The sequence below is a fragment of the Hylaeus anthracinus genome, unplaced genomic scaffold (assembly GCF_026225885.1).
Source record: "Hylaeus anthracinus isolate JK02 unplaced genomic scaffold, UHH_iyHylAnth1.0_haploid 11985, whole genome shotgun sequence".
Taxonomy (NCBI): domain Eukaryota; kingdom Metazoa; phylum Arthropoda; class Insecta; order Hymenoptera; family Colletidae; genus Hylaeus; species Hylaeus anthracinus.
Window position 1 is genome coordinate 12,289,303 of NW_026534333.1, and position 24,687 is coordinate 12,313,989.

General features: G+C 38.0%; 1 protein-coding gene across 1 annotated transcript in view; it reads right to left on the reverse strand.

Moving 5' to 3' along the window:
• Positions 1-4,305: 4,305 nt before the first annotated feature.
• Positions 4,306-24,687, reverse strand: part of LOC128886801 (CUGBP Elav-like family member 2) — an 87,486-nt gene continuing 67,104 nt past the window's right edge. Inside the window, exon 2 of the mRNA XM_054141963.1 lies at positions 4,306-4,526. Coding sequence (XP_053997938.1) covers positions 4,306-4,526 — 221 coding nt within the window. The remainder of the gene's footprint in view (positions 4,527-24,687) is intronic.

Genomic DNA, 24,687 nt, shown 5'->3' on the forward strand with positions numbered 1-24,687 from the left:
AATGTGATTTCTCATGAAAAGTAAACAGAAGAGTATACAACGCCTAATTGTTCCTCTAGTAATAAGTGCAATACGGTGGTTTTGTTCAGTCGAATTCGAGCGAGCCTAACTGTAGCTCTATTCCCACGAAACGTGATATATCGGTCCTGTCTAGCCAGTCGATTGCGTGGCGTATTCAATTTACGAAGCCTAATTCCACCAAGTTGCAGATATAGGAATGGGGTGGATCGACGGGGGAGGAAAACCGCACGTGTCGTTCGTCTCCAATATGCGAGCGGAGCAGCCCATACGATGCCGTAAAATCCCTGGGGTGTAATTTGTACGGCGATAAATATCCGAGGTTTAGGCGGGCACAGTCGGTGCCGCCGCCCCGCGACGATCAAGAAAAGCTCGTCGCCTCGTACTCTCGTCATCACTCGACAAATCAGCGCGCGATACCACCTTGCCATGATCTCGCGCGCGTGATCACGAATAATTATTAGGTTGCGCGATAAGTGCGTTCACGTGGACGCACGTATACGTCGGTACGTATTTCTAGAAATATTTTATCCGAAACCGTTGCATATATCGGCTGCAATGTTGTAACGCGAGTTAAAGTTACAGAAACAGTTTCGATCTTTCACCAACCAATTATGCTGACTTTTCCTGCATAACAAGACAAGTACACGTCCAAATTGTAATTTTTCTCTAGAACTTTTAATTGATTGTAGTAAATCTGGAAAGAAATCTTGGTGAGCATAGTGCATAGGATTGTTTAGAAGTACTGCATATTTCAGACAAATAAAAAAAAAAAAGAAGAATTTTTACGAGAATGTTGCACGATTTAAAGCGGTAGACTGTGGATAATATTGTACTCTTTATGTCAATGAATTGAATAACGTAGAAGTTTGAATACAAAAGTATTAACTCTCGTTAGGTCAAAATCTAAGATTTCTAGAGAATTTAGTTGAAGAGTATAAGTAGTAAAATGTAAGATGTAAACATTAAAATGTATTCACAAAGAGTGTAAGAAATACACACAAAAATCAAATTATATACTAAGAAATATAAAAGGCATCGAGGCAAAATAACATAAGAATTAAAAATAGAAGATTCGTCTACTATTATTCAAACGTATTTTTGCTTCCTTGGTTACATTTCTTCTCTTTTTATTTCGTAGCATTCTCTCCAGCTTCGTTGAAGGTAAAAGAAAAATGTCAGAAGAAAACGTTGAATGTTATGACAAGATTTATCTTTCGATGGCTTCGTTTTCTTCTAGGAGTACAATTGTGTATCTGTAAATGCACGTTACTTTAATGGAACCATGCATATATTTCTTTTGGAACATATGTCCTTCTCTCAGATAAATCGATACTTCTCGTCATTTTGAATTATGATGAAGTTACTCAAGTAGCGGTAGACTACACAGTGGAGACTATCTACGTAAACATTTATTTACATCCAACTTTATATGCATAAATATTCAAAGATTTCAGAATTGATTAGGAAGTTTTGGAGATATAACAGCGTGAACTTTGAACGATACCGCTATCTTACGGTATTGGAAAATGTAATTTTGAATACGTCTAAAGAATTAGTGTAAGAACATCTTGTATGAATATAACATTTTAGCGATTGCTTCCTCGTTAAAATATTTAATCCAAATAATAATCTAAATGAAAACGTATTTGTCACTATTCTTAAAGAAGTCAACAGTGCTTATTTTATCAAACGGGACAAATATAATTTTTGCTTTTAACTGTACTTATCCTCAACAATTTTATCAAGGAAACATAGACATTTTATTGTAATTCATAGAACGTGATCGATGCCAATTTGCGAGTGAAACAGAGGGCGAAATTGTCATTAATGTGGCGTTCTAAAATTCGTTTTCTCTTTGTTTGCTTCTTTAGATGGAACAGGAAACGGAGTTACTCAGGGTCTCGGTCGGTGATAATTATTCTCGTAAATTCAAGCATAAATGCAGGTAGCTAGAGTGGAAACGGGGTGAAGGGAATTGGTAGGTTAAATGCTCGTAATGACGTCTCGTAATTGCATCGAAAGTTCGCGGGGAAACTGTAATTATCGCACGGCTGCAGTTCCAACGATACCATCGGTCGCGTCACGACAATTGACGGAATGACGACCATGACGGAAAATACTTTAGCGAGCTTTTTTACGGGCTGTTTTCCCCCGTAAATGGACTGATTCGAATAGTACAGAAGAGAGAATATGTCACAGATCCGACCAAATTGAATTTCACAATTTCGAATTACACAAACACAGATGAATGTTTCAAAATACATGGTTAGACGTTTAACTAAAATACTTGCTAAAGCAAGGTATTTTCCAGATATATTTTCTCTCTAAACGATCCGATTTCAATTTTACGGGAGAGTAAATAAAACCAATCGTGTCGAATTTCAGAACGATTCGAAACGACACGAACGCAGAGACATATTCGCCTTTTTACCAATCTTAACGTCCTAGTTATTAATATCCTCGTTTCATTTATTTTACATAATATCTCGTCACAAATGTTTTTCGGATGTCTAAACTAAATCTATCTAACCTTCTACCTAAACAATCGCACAGTTTCCCTCTGAAATTTAATATGTCGCTCGAAACTTCGATATTATACGATTTAATATTACTAAATGTTACTAAATACATAATTGAAATAGAATTTAGCAATAGCAAATGTTATAGGAATGATGTACCGTGTGTATTAATTATTCATCGAACGTGCTAACTGTCCATATATTTATGAACGGGGTTTGTACGATTAATTCCTCTAACATAGCGAAATCGATTTCAATTTTTGGTTTAATAATGTGCTCGACCGATGCACAAGTAATGATGATGCCTACATGAGATACCTCGTGCCTAGCCGTTTACGATTAGTCGAAGGATTGGTCGATCGGTCGAGCCGAATTTGAATAATTTATTTGAACGATCAACCGTATTAATATTCATTTTTCGGTCAATATCTCGATTACGCGAATCATGGGCTCTCGGATAATCATCTGGGTAAGCATTCATTATTCGGTCGGGCGAATATATCCGTTGATTGATCTCAATTCAACACGCGCCGATATTTTCACGTATTCCGGTGGCTCTAGCTACCAGATTAACAGGCATGACACGACTATAGAGTAATCCTACATTTTCTATGATAACCTACGTCCAATTAGTTTTTCCAATGCACGTATATCCGACCCTTGACCGCATCGTGTCGTAGTTTGGCGATATTCCAATATTACGTAACATAGTAAAAAAATAACATTAATCGCGTGGTGCGCTCGAATATATTCATATCACCCACGTGTTACAGTATCGGTGCAAGCCGATAGCAGTCACCTTTGTTCGCAAATAAATTAACCCTTTGCACTCGAGGCCTTTTTTTCTCGTATCTACCAGTAACCTGAATACTAAGGTTAGATTGACTTGGAGAATGTAGCCAGATTCGTGATCGCAAACTAATTTGAGATTTTACTGCACTATTTACTGGCCTTTACTGCACTGACAATCGTTTTATTGACACTTCGAGTTCCAAAGAAATGAAACCTAAACAAACATTATTGTTGGTCAATTTACTGCGTAAAACCTAGTGGTGACCGAGAGTCACCTCTTGAGTGCAAAGGGTTAGTAGTTTGGAACGTGGTTAACATCTATGTCTGCTGTATTGTAAGAACACTGTGTAACCATGATAGTGTGGTGTCAGAATAGAGCTATGTAACTGAAATGTTGCAAACCTAGATCAGGCATAATATGTTACTATTAACACGTTCACTGCCAGTCTAATACTCTTGAAAATTTCTACCGTGTTTAAATTTTGTTTACAGACTATTGGAAGTTGCGTAATGAAACATTTATTTTTGTATTTAGTTCTGTGACTTCATCAAAATTCAAGTATTTCATTTAAATTCATTTTTTATGACACTTAACTTTCAGAATTAATTGTTTTCGTTTTTCAATGAAAAGCACTGTTGCCCATATATGAGTGACGTGGCCATCAATGTGTTAAAATAAACTTAAGTTAAACAGGAACTAAATAAATCAATTTATTTCTGAATTTCGCACTGTTAAAATTATAAAATTATAATTGCAGTTGATACTTTCAAATTTGTCTTCTATAAAAATTTTATAGAATAGATAAAATTCTAAATGTCTTTCTCATAGCTTTGGGGCACATAGATTGTCAATTTGAAAGTGTTCAGAATTCCTAGCTTCCTTTTATCTATGGCTCGAACGATTGGAAGATACCACATAGGTCGATTGTGTTTTTAATATTTCATTATGCGTCACTTCACGAGATAACAAATTTTAAATATACAAGATACAGATTTTAGGCGCTCGATTGTAAAATTTTAATAATTGGATAGTATCGCGTGCTAGTAAAATTATTAACGAGGTTATCGGAAGATAAACTTTTCCCAGGTAAAACGAAGTTGTTCTACGTACCCCGCTGAAAGTCTTGACGTTGTGCAGAGCATTCTGCGCGTCCAGGGCTGCCTTCCTCGTGTAAAACGTTACGAAGCAACATCCTGCAACGAAAAGCAAACACAATGCTTCTTTAGATAACAATGTTAAAGAGAGAGTAATAGTAGGGGAGATCGAAACTTGAAATAACAAAGTTAGGTTAAAACAGTGCACACAGTGTCCAACTTGTTAAACATACACAGACCTGAAAGCACCAGATTCTAAAATTTATATAAATTACTTCAGCTGTACTATACTGTATATCGGTATCAGGGATTATTTTGTAACTTCCTGCATTATGGTAGGAGACTTTGTGTAACGTTGTATGGTGTGACAGCATTCTGTACCTTTCACTATTTTCGGGTATAATGCTGAAATATTATGTAGTCAGCAAGATTATGCTCTGTTTCGACAGAATACGAACAAAAAGAAATCATGAAAATTGCCTCGAAACAGGTGGAAATGACCGAGAAATGACGCTTTTAACCCTTTGCACTCGAGAGATGACTCAGTCACCATTAGGTTTCACACAGCAAATCTATAATACAATACCCAAAGTTTTTAGGTTCAATTTCTTCGGAGCTCGACGTATCAATAAAAAGATTGTCGGTGAGGTAAAGGTGACCATATTCTAAAATCTCGATAGTTTAGAATTCATGGCAATAGAAAGCTAAGAAAGCATCTCGAATCGCTGGTAGATACTACAAACAAGGCCTCGAGTGCAAAGAGTTAAAATACTATATAACGAGGAAAATCAGAAACCACTAGCGATACTGGCTGAATCACAACAATATTCGGATACTAAGATATAGTTACGTCCCTTTCAGACGTGAATTACTTTGTTCTTCACTACAATAAAGAAAATAATCACCTGATCTCCACAGTGAACAGTTGTGCATATTAAATAATTGTGTATATTAAACAAAAATGGCCTCGAGTGCAAAGGTTTAAATTATTATTTCCTTTTGATCGGAAGAAATAGTATAGGCTCGAGTATAGGTACTCAGGAACTTAGAAAAACGACAAAAAGCAACGATAGAAGGTATCGAAGATGCTCGATGAGACAGACAATGAGGATCCTTCGGAGGGTGGAGACAGGGTGGCGACACGTCTGATACAGAAAAGAGTTGGTCCAACCGGTCGCTCCTGGGAAGCTCATCAAGGGGTTTCCGTATACCTTCGCTGTTGCAGCTGGACACCGCCCAAGTCAGAAACGGATTGGACTGGTCGATAGTTTCGAGTTGCCAAAAGTTCGATACGCTGTTGTATTACTACCGTCTCGCCGTCCTCCTCGTCGATATACCATCTACAGGCGACTTGGAACGGTGTTACCTTCATGAAGCGGCCATCCGTGGTGTAGCGAGAGGGGAAAGGGCGGGGATGGATTTAGTCGACGGGGTTTGCACCCTTCCGCGCTCGGTTTACGGATAAGGTAGCTCGCGTAGGTAGTAGACTCTTTCGTTCGTTCACGTAGTCGGAGAAAGTCTATGGCTCGTGCCGTACATTCGCTCCGGGAACTTTCGAATTCCAGCAGGAACTTACATTACGCGAATGGCCGGAGCCAAATTGCTTCTACTTTGCTCAGGGGAAAAAAAAAGCTGGATAGACGTTCACGTATCTGGCCAATGGATCGAACCACCGCAGTCGATATTTGCGATGCTCGTCGCGGGGGAGGTTCGAAAAAACGACGGTAATGCATGGACACTCGATGCTCGGTGACGTTGGAACGTTTGCTCGTGTGAATCATGCAACTGTGATGGCAGTTTTCTGCACGTCAGATGTGTAGGTATTTCGATCTCTAGTCGCTTTTCACATTTTGCGCCGCCATATTGGATCAGCCATTTTGAATTTCGAAATTATGAGATTAGATTTGAATTCAGCAACCTCGAAAACCTTTGTGTACCAAGTTTCATTCACATCGACTCACTTTTTGCATTTTACCACGTTGTATTGCATCCGCCATTTTGAACTTGCAAATTTTGAGTTCAGTATTGGAATCAGCGATCCTAAGAACCCATGTATTCCAAATTTCATCCAAATCTAGTCACGTTTCGTGTTTTATGGCGCCATATTGGATTCGCCATTTTGAATTTCCAAATTTCGAATTCAGTATTGGAATCAGCGTTCCCAAGAACCCCGGTATATCACGTTTCATCTAAATCGAGTCACTTTTCGCATTTTGTGCCGCCATATTGGATCCGCCATTTTGAATTTATAAATTCTAAGTTCAGATTTGAATTCAGCAACTTTAATAACCCCTATACACCAAGTTTCATCAAAATTCAAGACAAACTATGTGAAAGTGATTGTTGTCATCTTCATCCAGGAAATATTATGTTTACAATTTGTACTACTTTACTACATCGTGCGTACGCATTTCCTGGATTTATGTAGGTCACTGCATCAATCATTCGTTCATAATTTATACATTAGGAATCGTCCGATTCGATTCAAACAAAATTCAAATCGAAGAGTGGAATTTCTACGATTTAACAGGTAGCTATTGTGATTGCTAGATACTCTTAACCCCAAAAATATTTGTAAATCAAATTTCATCGCAATCGTTCGAAAGAAAAAATAGATGTATCTCTCCTAAAGAAATTTGAAGGAAAATACTACTACTAGGAAATACTGCACTGCTATTTCTTTGAATTGCGTACGTATTTCCAGGAATTTATGTTGGTCACTACATGGATTCGATATGTGTGGGTCAGTCGTTCATTGGTAATCTAAATCTATTAAGTAGGAAACTTTGAAGTGTCGTAACTCGGCATGGAATCGTCGGTCAACTTCTCTCAGTGTGAATTGTTTAAAGTACTCGAATGTTATCGTTCTCGAATAACGTTATATACGATCTATCAAGGCAGGTTTCGGTTAGCTCCAAGTGAATCGAAAAGTTGTACATTAAAGCACGAATACATAAGGGTATCGTTTCTTAACGAGGTATTGGATTCTGTGTTGAAAAAGTATCGTTCAACCACGGTGGTTCCAGAATTAAAAAAATTCGTAATCCAATACCGCAACTTGGAACGTATCGAACTGAAATTTCATGTCTACGTAGTTTCACCTCGTGTTTTCTCCTTGGCTTCGTCTTTCCGATAACGATCGAGAAAAGTAACAGAATTCCCGTCAGCAAGAAAATGAGAAACTTGATATTTTATCGGGCAATGCCTAATGGACATACCAGACAGGTGTTTCGATGGAATCGAATTTCACTTAAGGAAGGTACCATGAAATCGCTCTACACGCTACCATTACTTTCGTAAAGAAATATCGAACAATACGAGCTATCGACGGTCGTGACATTGTCAGAAATATTGGAGACGTCAATATTGGCCTTTGTTACATTCAAGTTTTTAGATTGAAATGAAAACGACGATTCGATTTCTTAATAAAACGTGCTCCTTGTTTGTTCTGTTCGTTACTAAATGCACATAACTAGACTGCGGATCTTTTATGCATTTATAGGAAATTTGAATGCGAAAGAAACTACAAAATGCAAACAATATGCAAGAATATAAAACAGATTGAAAGTAAATAATTTCCTATTTAGGTTAAATAAAATAATTTCCTATTTAGGCTCAATCTTTGTAGGCACTTTCGCGAAGATTTTATTTTGTATAAAGATCCCCAGTCTACTCATAACGTATTTAAAAGTATACAAATGAAAGTGTAAACAGATCTTTTGAATCAAAATAAAAGAAAAGATTTTTGAGATACATCTAAAATACATCCAGACGATACATGTTATACTGATCTAGCTATGTTAGTAAGAATCTGAATTCACGTATTTAAGAATGGTAATTGGAAAATGGAGCTGTGGATATCTATTAGCGCGTACTTTAATTTGAAATATTAGGTGAACTGGAAAGTAACGTCGTTTCTGCGAATCTCAATACTCATTTATCATTCATCAGCTCTTTGATTCTTATCGATGTTGCATTGAAAATTTTCCAAGCTAGATGGCAAAGGGCCATCGATAACGAGGGTGAGTACATAATTGCTTAAAAATAGAAAATTGTTAAGAGTATTTGCTTGAATTTAATTTAAAAGAAATGACATTACTTTTCGGTCTCCCTAATACAATAATCACATATATATTCCACAAAAAAAAAGCCAAACTATGCAGCAAAGATTCTTCCATTACACTTCAATATACATCCATTATACTTTTTACATTGTAAGGAGGAATAAAGAGCAGACATTTTTCGCAAACGATAAAATAAAGTTCCCTGCCTCGCGAGCGAAACAGATCGCTAGATATTCCTGATACGTCGTCAGGTGAGTTTCGGTAAATTACGACAGGAGGACTCAGCGGGAGCTGGGAAATTATGTTCCGGCGGGTAACTAATCTTGAGGCATCATCGCTCGATAGACCTTTAAATCACATCGTGCAAACTATCCCCACACCGCCTCTAGTTGCTCGCTGGCCATCCTGTAATACTCGTGTCTACAAATGACCCCATTCGTCGAGGTGCCAACACAATGCCCTTCCTCGTCTTCCTATACCCACTTCTGCCGCCATCTTATCAACCGTTCTTCCCTTAAACAGTCAGCTGTGTTTGACGAGTATACTCTACACTACGTGCGTAATAAAAGCAGCGACCATTGTCCATCCAAACTATAATTTCAGTGAAAACTGAAACATATTCTCAAATTTCAAGATATCGTGAATATTTGGAGGTCAGGCCGGAATAAAACGAACGAATAAAAAAATATGAATAATTCGAGATGAACTCATGCGTCCCCAGTATGCACCGGTTGAAACAGTAAATAAAGGTGTACAGTTGTCCCGCAATAGTAACTACAACCGAAAAAAATCTACACGATTCAACCAAGCCTGCTACGTCACGCAAAAATTCTTTCAGCCGCGCCAATCGTTGTTGCGATTTTCGATGTCCGCGCAATTTCAATTTCGACAGAAACGACGCGAACGCGATCAAAACGCTGAGCCTTTGAATAAAGTTCACGGTAGGTACGGTTCATCGACTGTACGGTATTAAATTGACGAATGGTAGGCAAGCAGTGCTTGGAGCATTGATGAATCGCGGTGAACTGTCGTGCGAGCAGCCAAGGGTAGCAGCACGGGGTGTTAGGGTGAAAGCCAGGGTAAACCGGAACGTGAAGGGTGGCGGTCAGAGCAGCTCTGATTTATTCGCAGGTTTGTCGAGTGCTAGGTTGTTCACGTTAACGTCGTGGACAGGTACAAATTTGTCGGAGGGGGGTTTTTGGCATTTTTATTTATTTTCTTTTTTCTCGTATTTTTTTTTTTTTTTTTTTAAATTCTACCTCACTTATCCGGGGGATCGTAATGACGAGGTTCAGGGTGCCGAGAGGGATCAATACAAGCGCCGACACGTTTATTCTTCTACGATGAAAATTCCTATCCGCTTTTACTCCCACTTTTTACGATTAAGGTATTCGCGATGGCATGCGCTTACTTTGTCTTTTCGCAAATCTTACGAAATAGGAAATTCTTAAATCTGACGGTCGAGGAAATGTGTGGGCGCTACTTGAAATTCCCTGGATACGAGTATTAAATTTTATTAAAAATTCCGGTATTGATATGTAAGAGATTGATTAAAAAGAAATGTATAAAATTTCTTAAGTTCGATGGATGATTTAGAAATATTTATGCTCGGTTAATAAACGCGAGGATGAATTAGGGCTACTCAGATTATATATTTCGATTCATAGTTTCGTGTCGTCATTAATGACAGTAATTTAAATAAAAAAAGAGTAGAGTATACCCCGAGAAGTCTGAAGCAAGTTAGATTACTAATTCAATTTTTAAATAGAACATTATAAGAAGAATTGTTACAAATTATTCATTCCCCTCACTTTATTTTAGATATACTTTATCATTTATGAACATTTCTGCAGGTACTGAAGATGACGTGAATCTAAGATTGGAGATATTTAAAATATGTCGATGAACGTTTTCTAAAATTGAAAAGTTTTAGTCTTTATTTAACCATCATTTTTATATTCATATCGTTTAAGCTGTAAAATAACTTGAAGTGCAAACGAATATTAAGTGGTGATATTGACGATAACAGCTTGGGAGTGCGAAGATCAAAAGCGAGGAGTGCAAGTAGTAGCGTCCCGCCATAGTCAGACACGCTTTACACCGTACCTACACGACTCGCAGCTTTCCCAATTTTTTAAAGCAGAGATGTGATTCTTTCTATTACTGTAAAATCATATTCATGGATTTACGTTATCCAATTCACTATAAAAATAAAATGTTGTTGAAATCGAAGGAAAGAAGACTATGACAATTGTTGATTTAATGAATTTCTTAGATCAGAAGATTGCATTCCTCTTCCAGGGAAGACCGCCTCACCCGTTACTTAATGAATACGTCATTGTAATATTTCTGTTTCGAGAGAAGGTCATCTAAATCAATGGATGCACGTGTACAATATGCGAATAGAAGTAAATAGGTAATGCGTAATTTATGAATATCTAGCGCGCTGTATTCATCTACTTCCGCGTGTCGGTGAACTGCAATATATACGAATAACCAGCAGTTCAGACGATTGTATCGAATCGGAATAACGTAAACACTCGGAATAGAAATTCTGAATCGAACGGTTATAAAACGAAGAAAACAACGCAATTATGCATTCATTTTACATAACGAGCAAACTTGTTATGTAAATTGGAATCAATTGTTCGCGACATCGAAATCAATTATTAACTCATCACAGTATTATTAATACTGTTGTGAAAATAGAAATTAGCAATTGCACGTTCTACAAAGTGCATTAATATTCAAGAGAGCCACTACCAACGAGTGACAAACGAGGAATATTTTCTTATTTCACGAATTATTTTATCATTTCATCCGAAAGTTTTTCACGAGCTGTCAAATCTAATAAAACCATTTCATTCAAATGTTTGTCCGTCTCTAACTATTTACTGTGTCGTATCCATGAATTCGATATTATTCTTGCTTTACGTAAATAAAAATACAAGTTGTAACTAACATCGATGTACGAACGAAAATGCAAACAATAGTCTGCGTCCGTTCATTATTTTGCGACGTTATTATTATGTAAAAAAAAATGTTAAATTTGCATTTGTTCACTGCTCGCGTCGCACAAAATAAATTAGTTACGTTACATGCGGGTACAGTTAAATAAATAAAATAATATTTACGTTGCACGGTGCAAGGGGGGATGCACCGCAATATATTAGTCGCGTCAACGATAAAATAAAGTCAATTTTATATTTTCTTTTGCTCGCCACTGCATATTTAGATACGAACAAGCACGTTTGGTGGGCTATCCATGTGCCGTGGAATCTCGAGAACGTTCGAGTCGAGAGGTGCATGGTATTGAGAAACGCCAAAACGTTCGCGTTTACCCGGCTTGAGCATCGTTATAACCCGAGGAGTGAGTTTAATTTGCGCTTCGAATTACTCCGTCTGCAAAAATCATGGCGAGCGAGTAGAACGAACGGCGCAGTTGGCCGTCTGCAGGGCCACGGTCGCCATTAGGAATTCCCAATTGATGTCGTAATTATCGTTAATTGGACTCCGGATTACACTCGCGCGACACGCCGCGCGTGAAACGCCCGTCGTTCGAGGCGCGAATTATGTATTGCCCTTTCTGTGTACGAAGCCAAGCCATCGGAATGCCATTGAATCGCGCGGCACGGGGAGGAAGAAGCCGACAGCCCCCCTTCGAGAACCGCATTTCGTGGATGACAGCTGTTATTCTGCCAATCAAGACTTAATGGGGGAAGACACCTTGCACGCGTGAAAATCATAGCTTCATTCAACGATCTTTTTTGCCGGAAACAATTGACTTAATGGAAGCTCTGTTTGACGATGTCTATGATACATGTACCGAATAATAACAAAATAATTGTTATTTGGATTCTTTCAAGTAAAATAGCGATATTGAAGCTATTACATGAGGTCATTGCTACTATATATTCAACAACTTTTTTTGGCAAAAATAATTGACTTAATGGAAGATATGTTTGGTGGTGTTTATCGTACACATACTGAGGAACAAACGAATATTTAATATTTAGATTCTTCTAAGTAAAGTAACGATGCTGGAGGTATTATGTATTAAGTCTTTTTCGAATGATTCTCTAATAGGGGACAAACATAATGCATTACGTTTACGTGTATCTTTAAGTAGCTGAATCATTTTGCCACTTTAATATTTGACACGAATTCCACCGAGCCAGACTTTTATCCAAAACCGAAAAAAGAATCATTCCCACCGAGAATTTAATTTCACCCCTAACGGTAAAAAAAGCTATACACAAAAACCCAATTGTAGGTTCGACTTTGGTCACATTCCTCTACAAATTTTCCCCGATCGATTCGAGCGACAACGACGAGGGGAATTCGAGGAGGCCGCAACGTTTCTGCCGGTAAACGATCGCTGATACACTCCGTTGTACCCATACGAGAGTCATGGCGCCGATCCCAGGTATACGCGGCTACTAGTTCGATGCCGATGCGTGATTAGAGTCCACGGGGAAATCTAGCAGCGACATGTTGCAGAGGCAGTGCTCGCATCTCGTAGTGCCCCTGGCGTACCTTTCCGCGCTTCCGGTGCCCCTGGTCCCACCCCCTGTGCCTCTGGTCCAGTTCGTTGCCCCCTCGCTCCCACCCCTCCCCTCCCCTCCCCTCCCCATATCCGTCCCCATCGCGCTATCCGTCGCTCCAGTCAGCCGACTACGCATCCCGATAATTCTGGCAGCGAAGCTCACGACCGCACAAACGATAATGCGCGATCGACAATTCGGATGAATCTAATTAGCGATAATTTCCGGTTATGGCGGGATGGTCAGGGGGGGAGGGGGAGGGGGAGGGGCGGAGAGGAAGGGGCACAGAATAGAGGATCATCGCGCGGTTTTACGCAAATATCTCGCGTTGCGCTCGGAGATCTGTTCGTATTAATAATCCACAGCTTGATTGCTCTAGCAACGCGGGAGTCCCACGGTGGAGATTGGAGGATGGGAAATGGTTCATCTGAAGAAGAGCGACGTCGGAATCCGTAATCTTTCGTGACCTTATTTAAGGGGGGAAGCTACTGTAAAATCATTGAAACTACACCATTATTTAAAATGTTTAATGCGTGTAAATAATAGATTTACCATTTAAATTAAAAAAAGAACTTAAACTACACTTCTTAACAATCATTAAAAAAAATATATGATCCGATAATATGCCTCGAAGGTGCCGGGATAGGCCGTCGTGAAGATATGGACGTTTTCCGCTGGTCTGGAAGATTAAAAATGAACCGATTCTGTGAAAAAGAAAAAGAAATCCCGAGCACTTCTCTTTACAGGTGTTCATCTGGCAAACCTCACTCCTCAGTCAAAACTGTCACGGTCTTTTAAGACAACGTTTTGAAACTTTAAGATTTGTAGTGAAATTTCGTAACAGGTTTTAAGAATTTTTGTTTGGAATCTGAAACTAAATATTTTGAAAGTATGTGAGGCTATATTTTAATATCTATTGATTGCAATTAAAATTGATAATAATTAAAATTTAATATCTTCGACATAATTAAACATTTGTGATATATACGGCATCATTCACTGTTCGATTAAACATTACTAACAATAATGGTTCTGAATAAGTATTTATTCGAGACATTAATCATGAGAAATTTGTCGATATTTTAATATCTGTTGATTGTACCAACTAAATATTAATTTCTGACGATAGTTAAATTAATTATTAACAATACTTATTATTTAAACAATGATGGGGAATATGATTTTTCTGTGATATTAATGTTTCACGAATTATTTTATTGGTGGATCCAACGAGTCGTCGAATCGGCATGTCACGACATGTCACGCGGTTGTTGTTCGTCCTTCCCCTTCTCCACCTCAAGACGCACGTGCGAACCGCGACCCTCGACACAGGTATACGAGGGGTACGATCTCATTCTTCGACGATCCTTCGGTCGGTATGGATCTCGCGATCGCGCGTCCGCGTCTCGCGTCCCTCCTATCCTTCCTTGTAGTATTTGCTTGGTATTGGTGGTGGGTAGCTTAGTTTGGTTTGGTTAGTTTTAAGGCATGCATGTACGAGTGTCTGTCCTCTGCCAAATAATTATTAATCAACTTGTTTTGTTTGTTCGTAAGTCCATATTGGGCTCGTAACATCGTGCTTCACTTCGGTCACTATTGCTTCATATGATAAGTGTAGTGATCAACCATGTGACTGGCCGAGATCGGTTGCCGTCCTTTAGTGGGTCTGATTTGAGAGAGGTTCAATCGACGCCTCCGAGGAATCTTCAACTCTCTGTACGCGTCAGGCTCAAAAGAGCCGTCAGACGGATGCAAGTCGTTTCCTGGACTCCTGACATTGTGCAGAGAGTAGAACTCCGTTTCGGGACTCTACGACCGTCAGACATACCTGGTGTCGCCAGGGCAGGGCACCCCGACGCGGTGCTACCTACGTCGTACACTGTCAGGTTGGGACCTGGGCCCTCGGCAGCAGGTATGCAGGGAGTAAAGTACTGGCGGAGACGTTGATCGTCTTTCTTTCGAATCAGACCCATTAGAGGAAACGGGACTGACTCTGTAAGTCCAGTTTCATGGTCGCGTCGTGTCGCGATTTAGCTTCATTCCTCTTAGTTCAAATAATTATTTGGCAGAGTCAGACTTTTGGACTTTGGAAATCAAAGGGGCTTTGTTTTCTTTGATTTCCTTGGTTTCGTACTTAGTATTAAGCTCGTCAACTCTATGTATAGTATGCATCTATGTATGCATACTCTATGTAGAGGGAGATCGAAGGAAGTTTGATTCCTTCTATCTCCGGGTCTCTAATCGCAGCAACCTCCACGTGGTGAGACCTGGTAATCGGTATTATTCGTGACGAACAATCCTTCGTCGCGAATAATACCGAGCTAATGGCTGCGAACTTGGAATAAGATCTTTAGATATAAAAAGTGCAAAGTGTAAAATGTAAAGTGCAAAAGTGTAAAATGTAAAGTGTAAGGTGAGATTAGATTTAGATTAAAGGAATATAATTAGTTTTCAGAAAAATTAATTTGTATAGATTATGTATTAACATTAATACATTTTTATTGCAAAATGTTAGTCAATTATTACGACAATTTGTGTATTTAAACTACAGATTAAACTACGAAATACGTATTTCATGAAATTTCGTTTTCTTTGCATTACATAAAATTATCCTATTTGTAATGTACTTGCATTCTGTGCGAAATGGAATCCTTAAACCCGTATAATCTAAGAACTGGAAAACTTATATATCGTTCCCAATAACAGAAAGGTGTGTATTATAAGTGTTGATATTCAGTCCCTTAGTAACACATTCCGTACATATTTGCACATTTTGAACTGTATTGCCAATCTTGTTAAAATCTCAAGATCAAGTCAAGATCTCGTCTCGTCACGTGCGCATCACTAGTGGTTTCCCACTTAAGCATTCATGTTTGGGAAATCGTGCAAGCTCGAGAATCGTTTTTGAAAAGGGTAAATCGTTTCCATCCTGCAACTATGTAGTATTAGGGATTCACTTAAAAAAAAAAAAAAAATTCCTGAAGCATGCTTAACACGGATGAAGTTTCATTTGTACCTATCTCTACCATCAATGACTAGTCTTAAAGACACTTTCTTCAAGTAAATACAAAAGACATTTCACGTGTTACTAAATCGAATGATGCATGAAATTGTATATAATTCATATATTGTGTATGAGAACTATATTTAAAAATTTGTAAACAGTCATTCGGCCGATCGTGGTAGATTCAGTGTTCATTTTTCGATCGTCACGCCGGAAAGATAAAGATAAAAATATTTTCATAGCCTCCCTGTGTATTCTAATTGGGACTAGACTTAGATCTCGAAACGATTCCAAGAACAAGCAGATTTATACAGGGTATCCCAAAAATGTTGTAACACCTTGAAAGGGGTGGTTCGGGAGGTGATTTGAAACAACTTTTTCCTTAGCGAAAATGTTGTCCGAGGTTTCGTTGAGGAGATATTAACGGAAAACACTGACCAATCAGAGCGCGCGTATACCGTTGGAGCGGTCGCGGTAGCGAAGGCTACGCGCTGAGCGGCCGCGTTCAAGGTCCTTCGATGGACGTCGAGTCACTTGTTCGCGTACGAGCGCGGCCGCTCAGCGCGTAGCCTTCGCTACCGCGACCGCTCCAACGGCATCCTCGCGCTCTGATTGGTCACTGTTTTCTGTTAATATCTCCTCAACGAAGCCTCGGACAACATTTTCGCTAAGGAAAAAGTTGTTTCAAATCACCTCCCGAACCACCCATTTCAAGGTGTTACAACATTTTTGGGACACCCTGTATAGAGTCGAAACAACGGGCGCAGATTGAGTCCAGTGCTCGAATATGCTCGGCGTTTGTCCGCGCGAAACGCGAGAATGCGAGTCGGGAAGAGAAAACATAGACTCGTCCCGGGTCGTAAATTGGTGTCATTCCTCGCATATCTAGGAGACCGTGTATTCTGGTTCCGTTGCACCTTTTCCGCGTCATCTTTTCCCGCTATCTTCCGCCCTTTCCTTTCTTTCACGCCGCTCCCGATAAGAGACGCTCGAAGAGGATGAGCCAAAGTCCACAGAGACATCGATAGAGATATCATCAAAGCGAACCATCGATCGTGTTCATAAATTCGGTGTCCGATTCGTACGTGCAACCGTCTCTCGAGTGACGTAGATTCTCTATCGTATCCTATATTTTTCTCCGTTTTATTTTCACGTTTCTCACCACCTTATCTCTACCTTCATCCACATATTTCCCTTCCTTATTCCGCTCTTTATTTATCCACGGGACACGTATCCACTTTGATAACGCGAGGTCGTTGCGCGTATCAATTTAACTTTATAAAATGGCTGACTACCTCCGAGACAAATATTAATTATGCATACAGAGGGCCTAAATAAGCAGCCAAACTTTATGAATATGAAATGATACAAACAGTACGACGGTATCTCTTTTCCTTTTTTTTTTTTTTTTTTTTTTTTTTTTTTTTTTTGACGATCTTGAATAATAATGTGCGCGAAATATTAATTAACCACGAAGCCAACCTGTACGGAAACAAACACATGAGAAAATCTGTGAAAATAAGTTCATAATTGTAAAAGTCTATAAAATATCGACAATAATATGCGTGTTACACCCTTCGGATTTTTTTATATTATAATACTAGATTATTATACTCCATTATTCGTCATTGTCGGTTGCTACCCGGTGATTTTTGTTCGAGTAAAAAATCAATTGCCGTGGTTTTGCGCTTCGATATCGTTAACGGACGATAACAGGTAGAGAAACGGTTTGTATCCGGCGTTATCAGTTTGATCGGCTTTCAGCGTTTGACCTCTGATATAGAAGCACATTGCTGATAGGTGCAAACAGGAGTGAAATCGGTATTCTATCGAGTTCAGGTGTTTACGTGTTTGTGTATAGATGCGCATGAGTGGCGTCCAGCCAGGAATACCTTTGACCGATCAAGCAACGTAAATTCTCTGATTAGGTCCAGAACAAAGCCGAGTCTCTAAGGAACCTGCCCTCGCTCGTGATCAGCTGCTTTAGATGTAGATCGATATCGTGATTCAAGTTTTAGAGTGGATAGCCGTTTCGGTAAAGCGTCCCACCTGATAACCTTGTACGGAGTTCTCAAGCATTCTCAAATCTTGTTGGCTTTATAACCTCTTCGGGAAAATTGACACGTACGGTTACCGCCAATAAGTCACCGTGCACGTCGTCGGTAAACAGAGAACGGATAAACATTGGAAAATGACGTAAATTACGAAACGAAACTAACTACTTATTATTGGGTTGTTTCGAAAATTTGCGACTCACTGTCAGCTGTAGGTATTATTATTAAATAATATTAGATTTTTGTTACTCGGGGAAGACACCAAGGAAATATTTTAAACGATAACGACACTTTTAGAAAAATCGCAGTTCGCAAGAAAATTCTACGAACAGAGATTTCACTACAAATGGGTAGAAGTGGTAAATGAATCCGTTACTGTATATGAATTTAATTTGTATTTCTACTATATAAGAACATTCACGTGAAATATGGATCGCTGAAATGATTGAAATATTTAGTTTCCTGAATCGAATTAGTTGGACAGTGCTGTCTAAGTCTTTACATGAAAATTATAATAAAAATTCTATCCTCGAAACGGTGTAACACGCATATTATTGTCGATATTTTATAGACTTTTACAATTATGAACTTATTTTCACAGATTTTCTCATATGTTTGTTTACCATAAATGCATAAAAATCTACAGCTACAAATATTATAATCGAATATAAAGACACAGAATTAATTTCTACGCGAACGACGTGGCGGCCAACGCGTTAATTCGAAATATAATTAATAAAATAATCAATAGACTGCGGATTTTTACGCGAAAGGAAATAGGGAAATTTATAGGAAATGTGAATGTTCAAGAAACTACAAAATGCAAACAATATGGAAGAATATAAGAAAGATTGATAATAAAGTTCATGTTATAATATTTGCGAAATAAAAGAAATTCTTATTTAGGTTCAATTTTTGTAGACACGTTCGGGAAGATTTTATTTTGCATAAAGATCCGCAGTCTAATAATCAACCAGTCACCGACGAAGTCTACCTTATAAACATGTTTTCTGAAGTCTCGGCTGAAGTTCGACTAACTGGTGTCCCAATAAATCTCGCGTCGATAAAAAGTCGTTGGTCACCGTATGGGACTTAGGAACGCCCGACAATTAATTCGTGCCTTTCGTATCCCCGACAAACAAAGTTTCCCGGGATCCCCGAAATTCGCAATCAGCCGCATCAGCAAGAATTCAGTTTCCTCCTCATCGAGCGGGAAACTCTGTAAGGTAGTTCGGTCTTCGTTTCTATACAGGTTACGGAGCTCGGACGAATGTCGCCGGGAGTTTACCGCAATCAGTCGGGGAAGGGGCCACGGGCGTGGAGAGATCAAAAAGGAGACGGTGAAGGAACAGGAAGTCGATTTGTCGATCGATCCGACTTTCGATACGATCGTCTCGGTAGCGACCGACTATATTGACTTCTGGACCGCTCGCCCATGAAAGCTGCGGGCTAAGAAGACCCTCTTCGGGGTCAGGGATCGTAGCCAGAAGCAACGCGAACAGTCGACACGGAGCACGGAGATTTCCGTGATAAAACCGAGATTGCGATCCCGCGGCAATCCCGGCGATACCTCCGTGGGAATGAACGAAACTACGGGCGGGAGACCGTCTTTGGATTCGTAGCCGGTGTATCGAGTGCCTCGAAAGTGTGTCGCAACGGTGCACGTATGAGCGGCGCGGGGGCGAAAACCAAAACGACCAGACTGTTCCTGCTTCCTCTATCCGACGGAGCTCACTTACGCCGACGATGAAATGGAAAGAAGTGGAGAGCGAAGCCGTGAACCGCTTCCTGGAGGATCAGCGAAATGGCCTTACGTAAACAAATCTCGATCGATCTGTCTTTCCCCTGGTACACTCGGAATGATTTTACCCGACGACGTGGTACTTGTTCGGTTTCGAAGCTGTTTAAAAGAAGAACGCGGACGTGGATGAGACGACTGATTTAAAGGAGCCATTTAATTTGTTAATTGTATACGTACACCCCCGCTCAGAAACATGTGGACACTTACTACTTTCAATGAATAATTAATATACACCGTAAATAATTCTATAAATATTTTGTAGTATATGTACCACAATTATTACATCAGGTTGTAATTAGTTATCAAATATTTCACAAAATTAAACCAGTTGTATCTTACACATGTACTTACATTACGTACACCCCCGCTCGGAAGTATGTGGACACTTCCTTAATAGAAATAAATATCTAATAAAAGTTGCGAATCTGTTAATATCGATTATACCGTTTATCTTTCTATATGTTCGTGTTGTATCAGGGAATATATTTTATTAATAGCTTTTTCTAATATCACATTAGTAATGATGAAAACTATAGAGATGACTAGATATTGTTAAAATTTCTTTTACCAAACTTGGATACTATTAATTTCTTTACTGTATCCGAAATAATATTATCTCATTAATTTTGTAATATTTCGCCATAAGTGTGTTTGATATATTGGACATACTTTCTGAACTTTTCTATCTAAACGATCCCATTGGTCCACTATAAAATTGAATATATCAGTCAAAACATTTTAACAACATTTAATAATATTAAATGTTTTGACTGCTGTATTTAACGACATTTAATAATATTAATACACATCTAATATAGAATTTAGTAACAAAAGTTGTATAGTAATAATTCTAAGACACATTCTTGATTTATGTAAACGATGACTTTGTCGCGTGGTCGTCTCGTACTTTTGATCTCTCAACTATTATCGAATCAGTCGTAATTGTTGCATTCTTGATAAAGTAAATAAAGCTGTAACACCGATGATTGCTTTTTATATTTACCAAGAATGTATTCTAAACGTGTAAATATTATTGCCTGAATTTAGAATCAATTTTTAGACACCTTAACGATGAAATAATTAAAACCACGATGGCAGTAATAGCTTTTTGTAATTATAAGCAACGTGTTACAAATGTCGAAATATAATTGACTAAGTTTATTCTGAATTGTCGGATACGTTAATGGTAAAGTATATGTATCATAACTGTGTAAATATAATTGTCTAATTTTATCCCGAATTGCGAAATGCATTAATGGTAAAATAAAAAACAAGCACAAAATCAATGAGGGGTATTCATAAGAAGAGTGTTAGAAATATATAAAATATATAAAAATGGCTGGCTTTATTTTATCGTCAATTGTGAAACACGTTCAGAGTAAAGTAAATAACACCACAATTCCAGTAATAGCACACTATTTATAATAACGATGAATTCAAAGGGTTTCCTTTACAGGAATTCCTTTTAGAGAATGTAGAATGAGTGAGCAAAGTGTAACCATCATTAATTATACTTCTGGGTGTATTTAAATAAACATACGACATATCCAGGCAATAGTTGAATTATACTACAAAGTGCATATTTATGTAAACGATGACTTTGTCGCGTGGTCGTCTCGTACTTTTGATCCCTCAACTATTATCGAATCATTCGTAATTGTTGCATGAATACCATCTATCATCGCAACCGACAATTCATTTCGTAAATGGATTTTGTATGTTTCTCTGGAGTAACGAAACATTCCCTATCCCTATCTCTATTCGTTTAAGCTTTTGAACGTCCGTTCAACTCACGCGGAACCTACTCGTCTATCTTCTTCGCTTTGTCGATGTTTGCGTACTAACGAAGGGATGCGGAATGATTAACATCCATGTCTGAGATCAAGCCTCCTAATGTTTCGACGTGGATTACTTTCAACGTTCTCGTGCATAGTTTCATTTATTATAGCTTCGTTCTCCTCTTGTGCGACGTTAAATATTCTTTCTGTCAATTTTTTTCAAAGTTATGGCCTGGAATATAAATGGTTCTAACTTTGATCATTTCTAAAAATGTTTAAACACAATTTGGTAGAGATACGTTAGAGCCCTTAAGCATTAAGAATATTAATAACAAGAAAATTATATTTTCTAACCTAGAAAGAAAGCACCCCCCCTTAAATACATAATAGGTAGTCCTCGAAACTTTCCATTCCTTCAGCTAAACTGTTATAGAGCGATAATGACTAAACTATAGTGGATACAAAAAAATCTTACAGGAAAAACTTACAAGTTCATATATTGTCAAAAACTCACAATATCTACTTGAATATATGTACAAAATGGTCTCAAAGTTTTATTAAATTATATACATTTTCTTTCTTGCTAAGCAAATTTATGCAAGTCACTTAAAAACGTTCTACAAATAAAAATAAAAGAAACTTTTGGGCCACTCTAATATATCAAGATACATGGCGTTAAGGTATTTCGTACAAGTAAAACGAACGACCTGTTTGCATCGCAGTAAAATAGTTAAGAAGTTTGTCTTCTTCCTTAAATTATATACATTCCTTTCTTGCTAAGCAAATTTATGCAAGTCACTTAAAAACGTTCTACAAATAAAAATAAAAGAAACTTTTGGGCCACTCTAATATATCAAGATACATGGTGTTAAGGTATTTCGTACAAGTAAAACGAACGACCTGTTTGCATCACAGTAAAATAGTTAAGAAGTTTTTCTTCGCCGCCTACGTAATTTAATATTTCCATGCGATTCTGTCGCGCTAAATAATTTGTCGTGGCGGTAACACAGGCACGAATCGCAGCTGCACTACGAGAGGTGTCGACAGAAACGCTAGATTCTTTATACAGCGACGCTCATAGTTTCGTAAAATACATATACGTATATGTACCTGTTTGTCAGCGGTTTGCAGGTTCCATCGTGGAAAGAGAGAAAGAGTGCTCAGATGGATGGAGGACAGAGGCAAGGGTGAGATTCAAATGTAGCACTTTGCGACATGGCAGTTTTACACCACCTGAGAAACTGTTATCGTAGAGAATTCTGGGATATGTAAAAATTTCATTTTCGCTATGGGAAGACGCGACTCGGGAACAGATATATTCATGTCACGACCCAGGTAATTTTTTATGCAACTCTAGTGATCGAAACTTTTATATCAATTCCCTCCTTATCCGTACTTTAAAGTCACTTTCTATATAGGCAAGGGGATCCCGTTTTATTCGATTAACCCTTAGCGCTATAATTGTTTTCCTAGTTTGTTCTTGGTCAGCTATGATTTCATTTTACTGGTTTCGATGTCTCGTCTTGGGTGTAACGAAATTTTTCGCAGATGTTCAAAGTTTAATGTTTTAACAATGATACTTTATCGAGTAATGTTCTATAATTCAAATTTCGAAAGGATTTATCAAATAAACCAATAGGTAAATAAATGGAAAAATGAAATTAATAGTTACAGAACATTCGATGAATATAATTTCATAAACACGAAGGATTAATCGAATGAAGCCTGTTTAAAGTAAAACATTGTAAATCTTCTTTAATTACAACTTGCAATCCTGTGCAAATAAATGATTTGGCATATAAAGGCACGTCAGAAATAATGACATAAATGAGAGTAGGTTGGTAATTCAGGAAGAAGCCAATCGAAATTGTGGAATAGATATGAAAGTCGATGTCTTTGGGATACAATGATTATTGTGAAGTATAATGCAGAAATAAAATGTATTATTAAAAGAGTTGTCAAAGCAGTAGACGTTAAAAATCTTTTATTATGCATGACTCGATATTCTTACGACGTAGATAGGAGTTTGTTGGTTGGAAAGCAACAAAATACGCATTCGTTCGTTCGAGCGTGAACATTAGTATTCCGAACGCGTAAAAGATGGCTTCCTCCCATGGGATAATATTCCTTAGAAGGAGTGCGGGTCCTTGCTTCGGTTTCCTCTCGCCCTGCATTCGCATACCACTTCTTGTTTCTCGTCGCGATTATTCACCATGTTCGCGGGAGCGAGCCTAAGTAAATGACATTCCTATTTGTCGCTAGCTTCCCAGCGAGGAAGCGGCCATTTTTACACTCGTTCGAGCAATAAATTTCGCGATTCACTGGCACGCTGTTCCATTAAGTCATGCGTGCTCGGGAGGCTAAAAAAAACAACAGGCAAATATGACTTTTTTTTCAATTAAATAACTGCATTTCTAAAATCGATATTTTCGAAATTCATAAATAAAGGGGTTTATAAAATTGACTGTAGGATTTTTCTGTTCCGGAGTTAAACGGGTTGATTTTCAAATGCTCAACAATAAATTACTAAGTTAACCGATAAATTTTGTTGTGGATTATATTGATAGCTTACATATTTCTGAGGATAAAAGGTTTATAAATTCAATGCTTTGTGCTTTGGAAATAATGTTATTATATAACAAAATTTAATAGGCAAAATATTTATTAAGCTGTTCTTCCTATATAGAGAATGGTAAATTTAGCAAACTATATTTTTGTACTAAATTTGTTGCATATTCCGCAGGTTCAAGTTTATTAATCACATCGTAGCTTCCTTTAATTGTCCAATGCACTATGTTAATTTCATACAGAATCGAAATAAATAGATTTCATCATGTAGTAAGAATTATGTAAACACGTATATGTTTCTGTAGATATGGTACTGTGATAGGCACTGCGGATTTTATGCGTTAACGATATAAACTAATATAATAAACACATGCTAAGCATAACCAAAAGGTACATGCATTTATGCAAAATGAAATAACAATATCATTGCAATAATTGTATAATGTA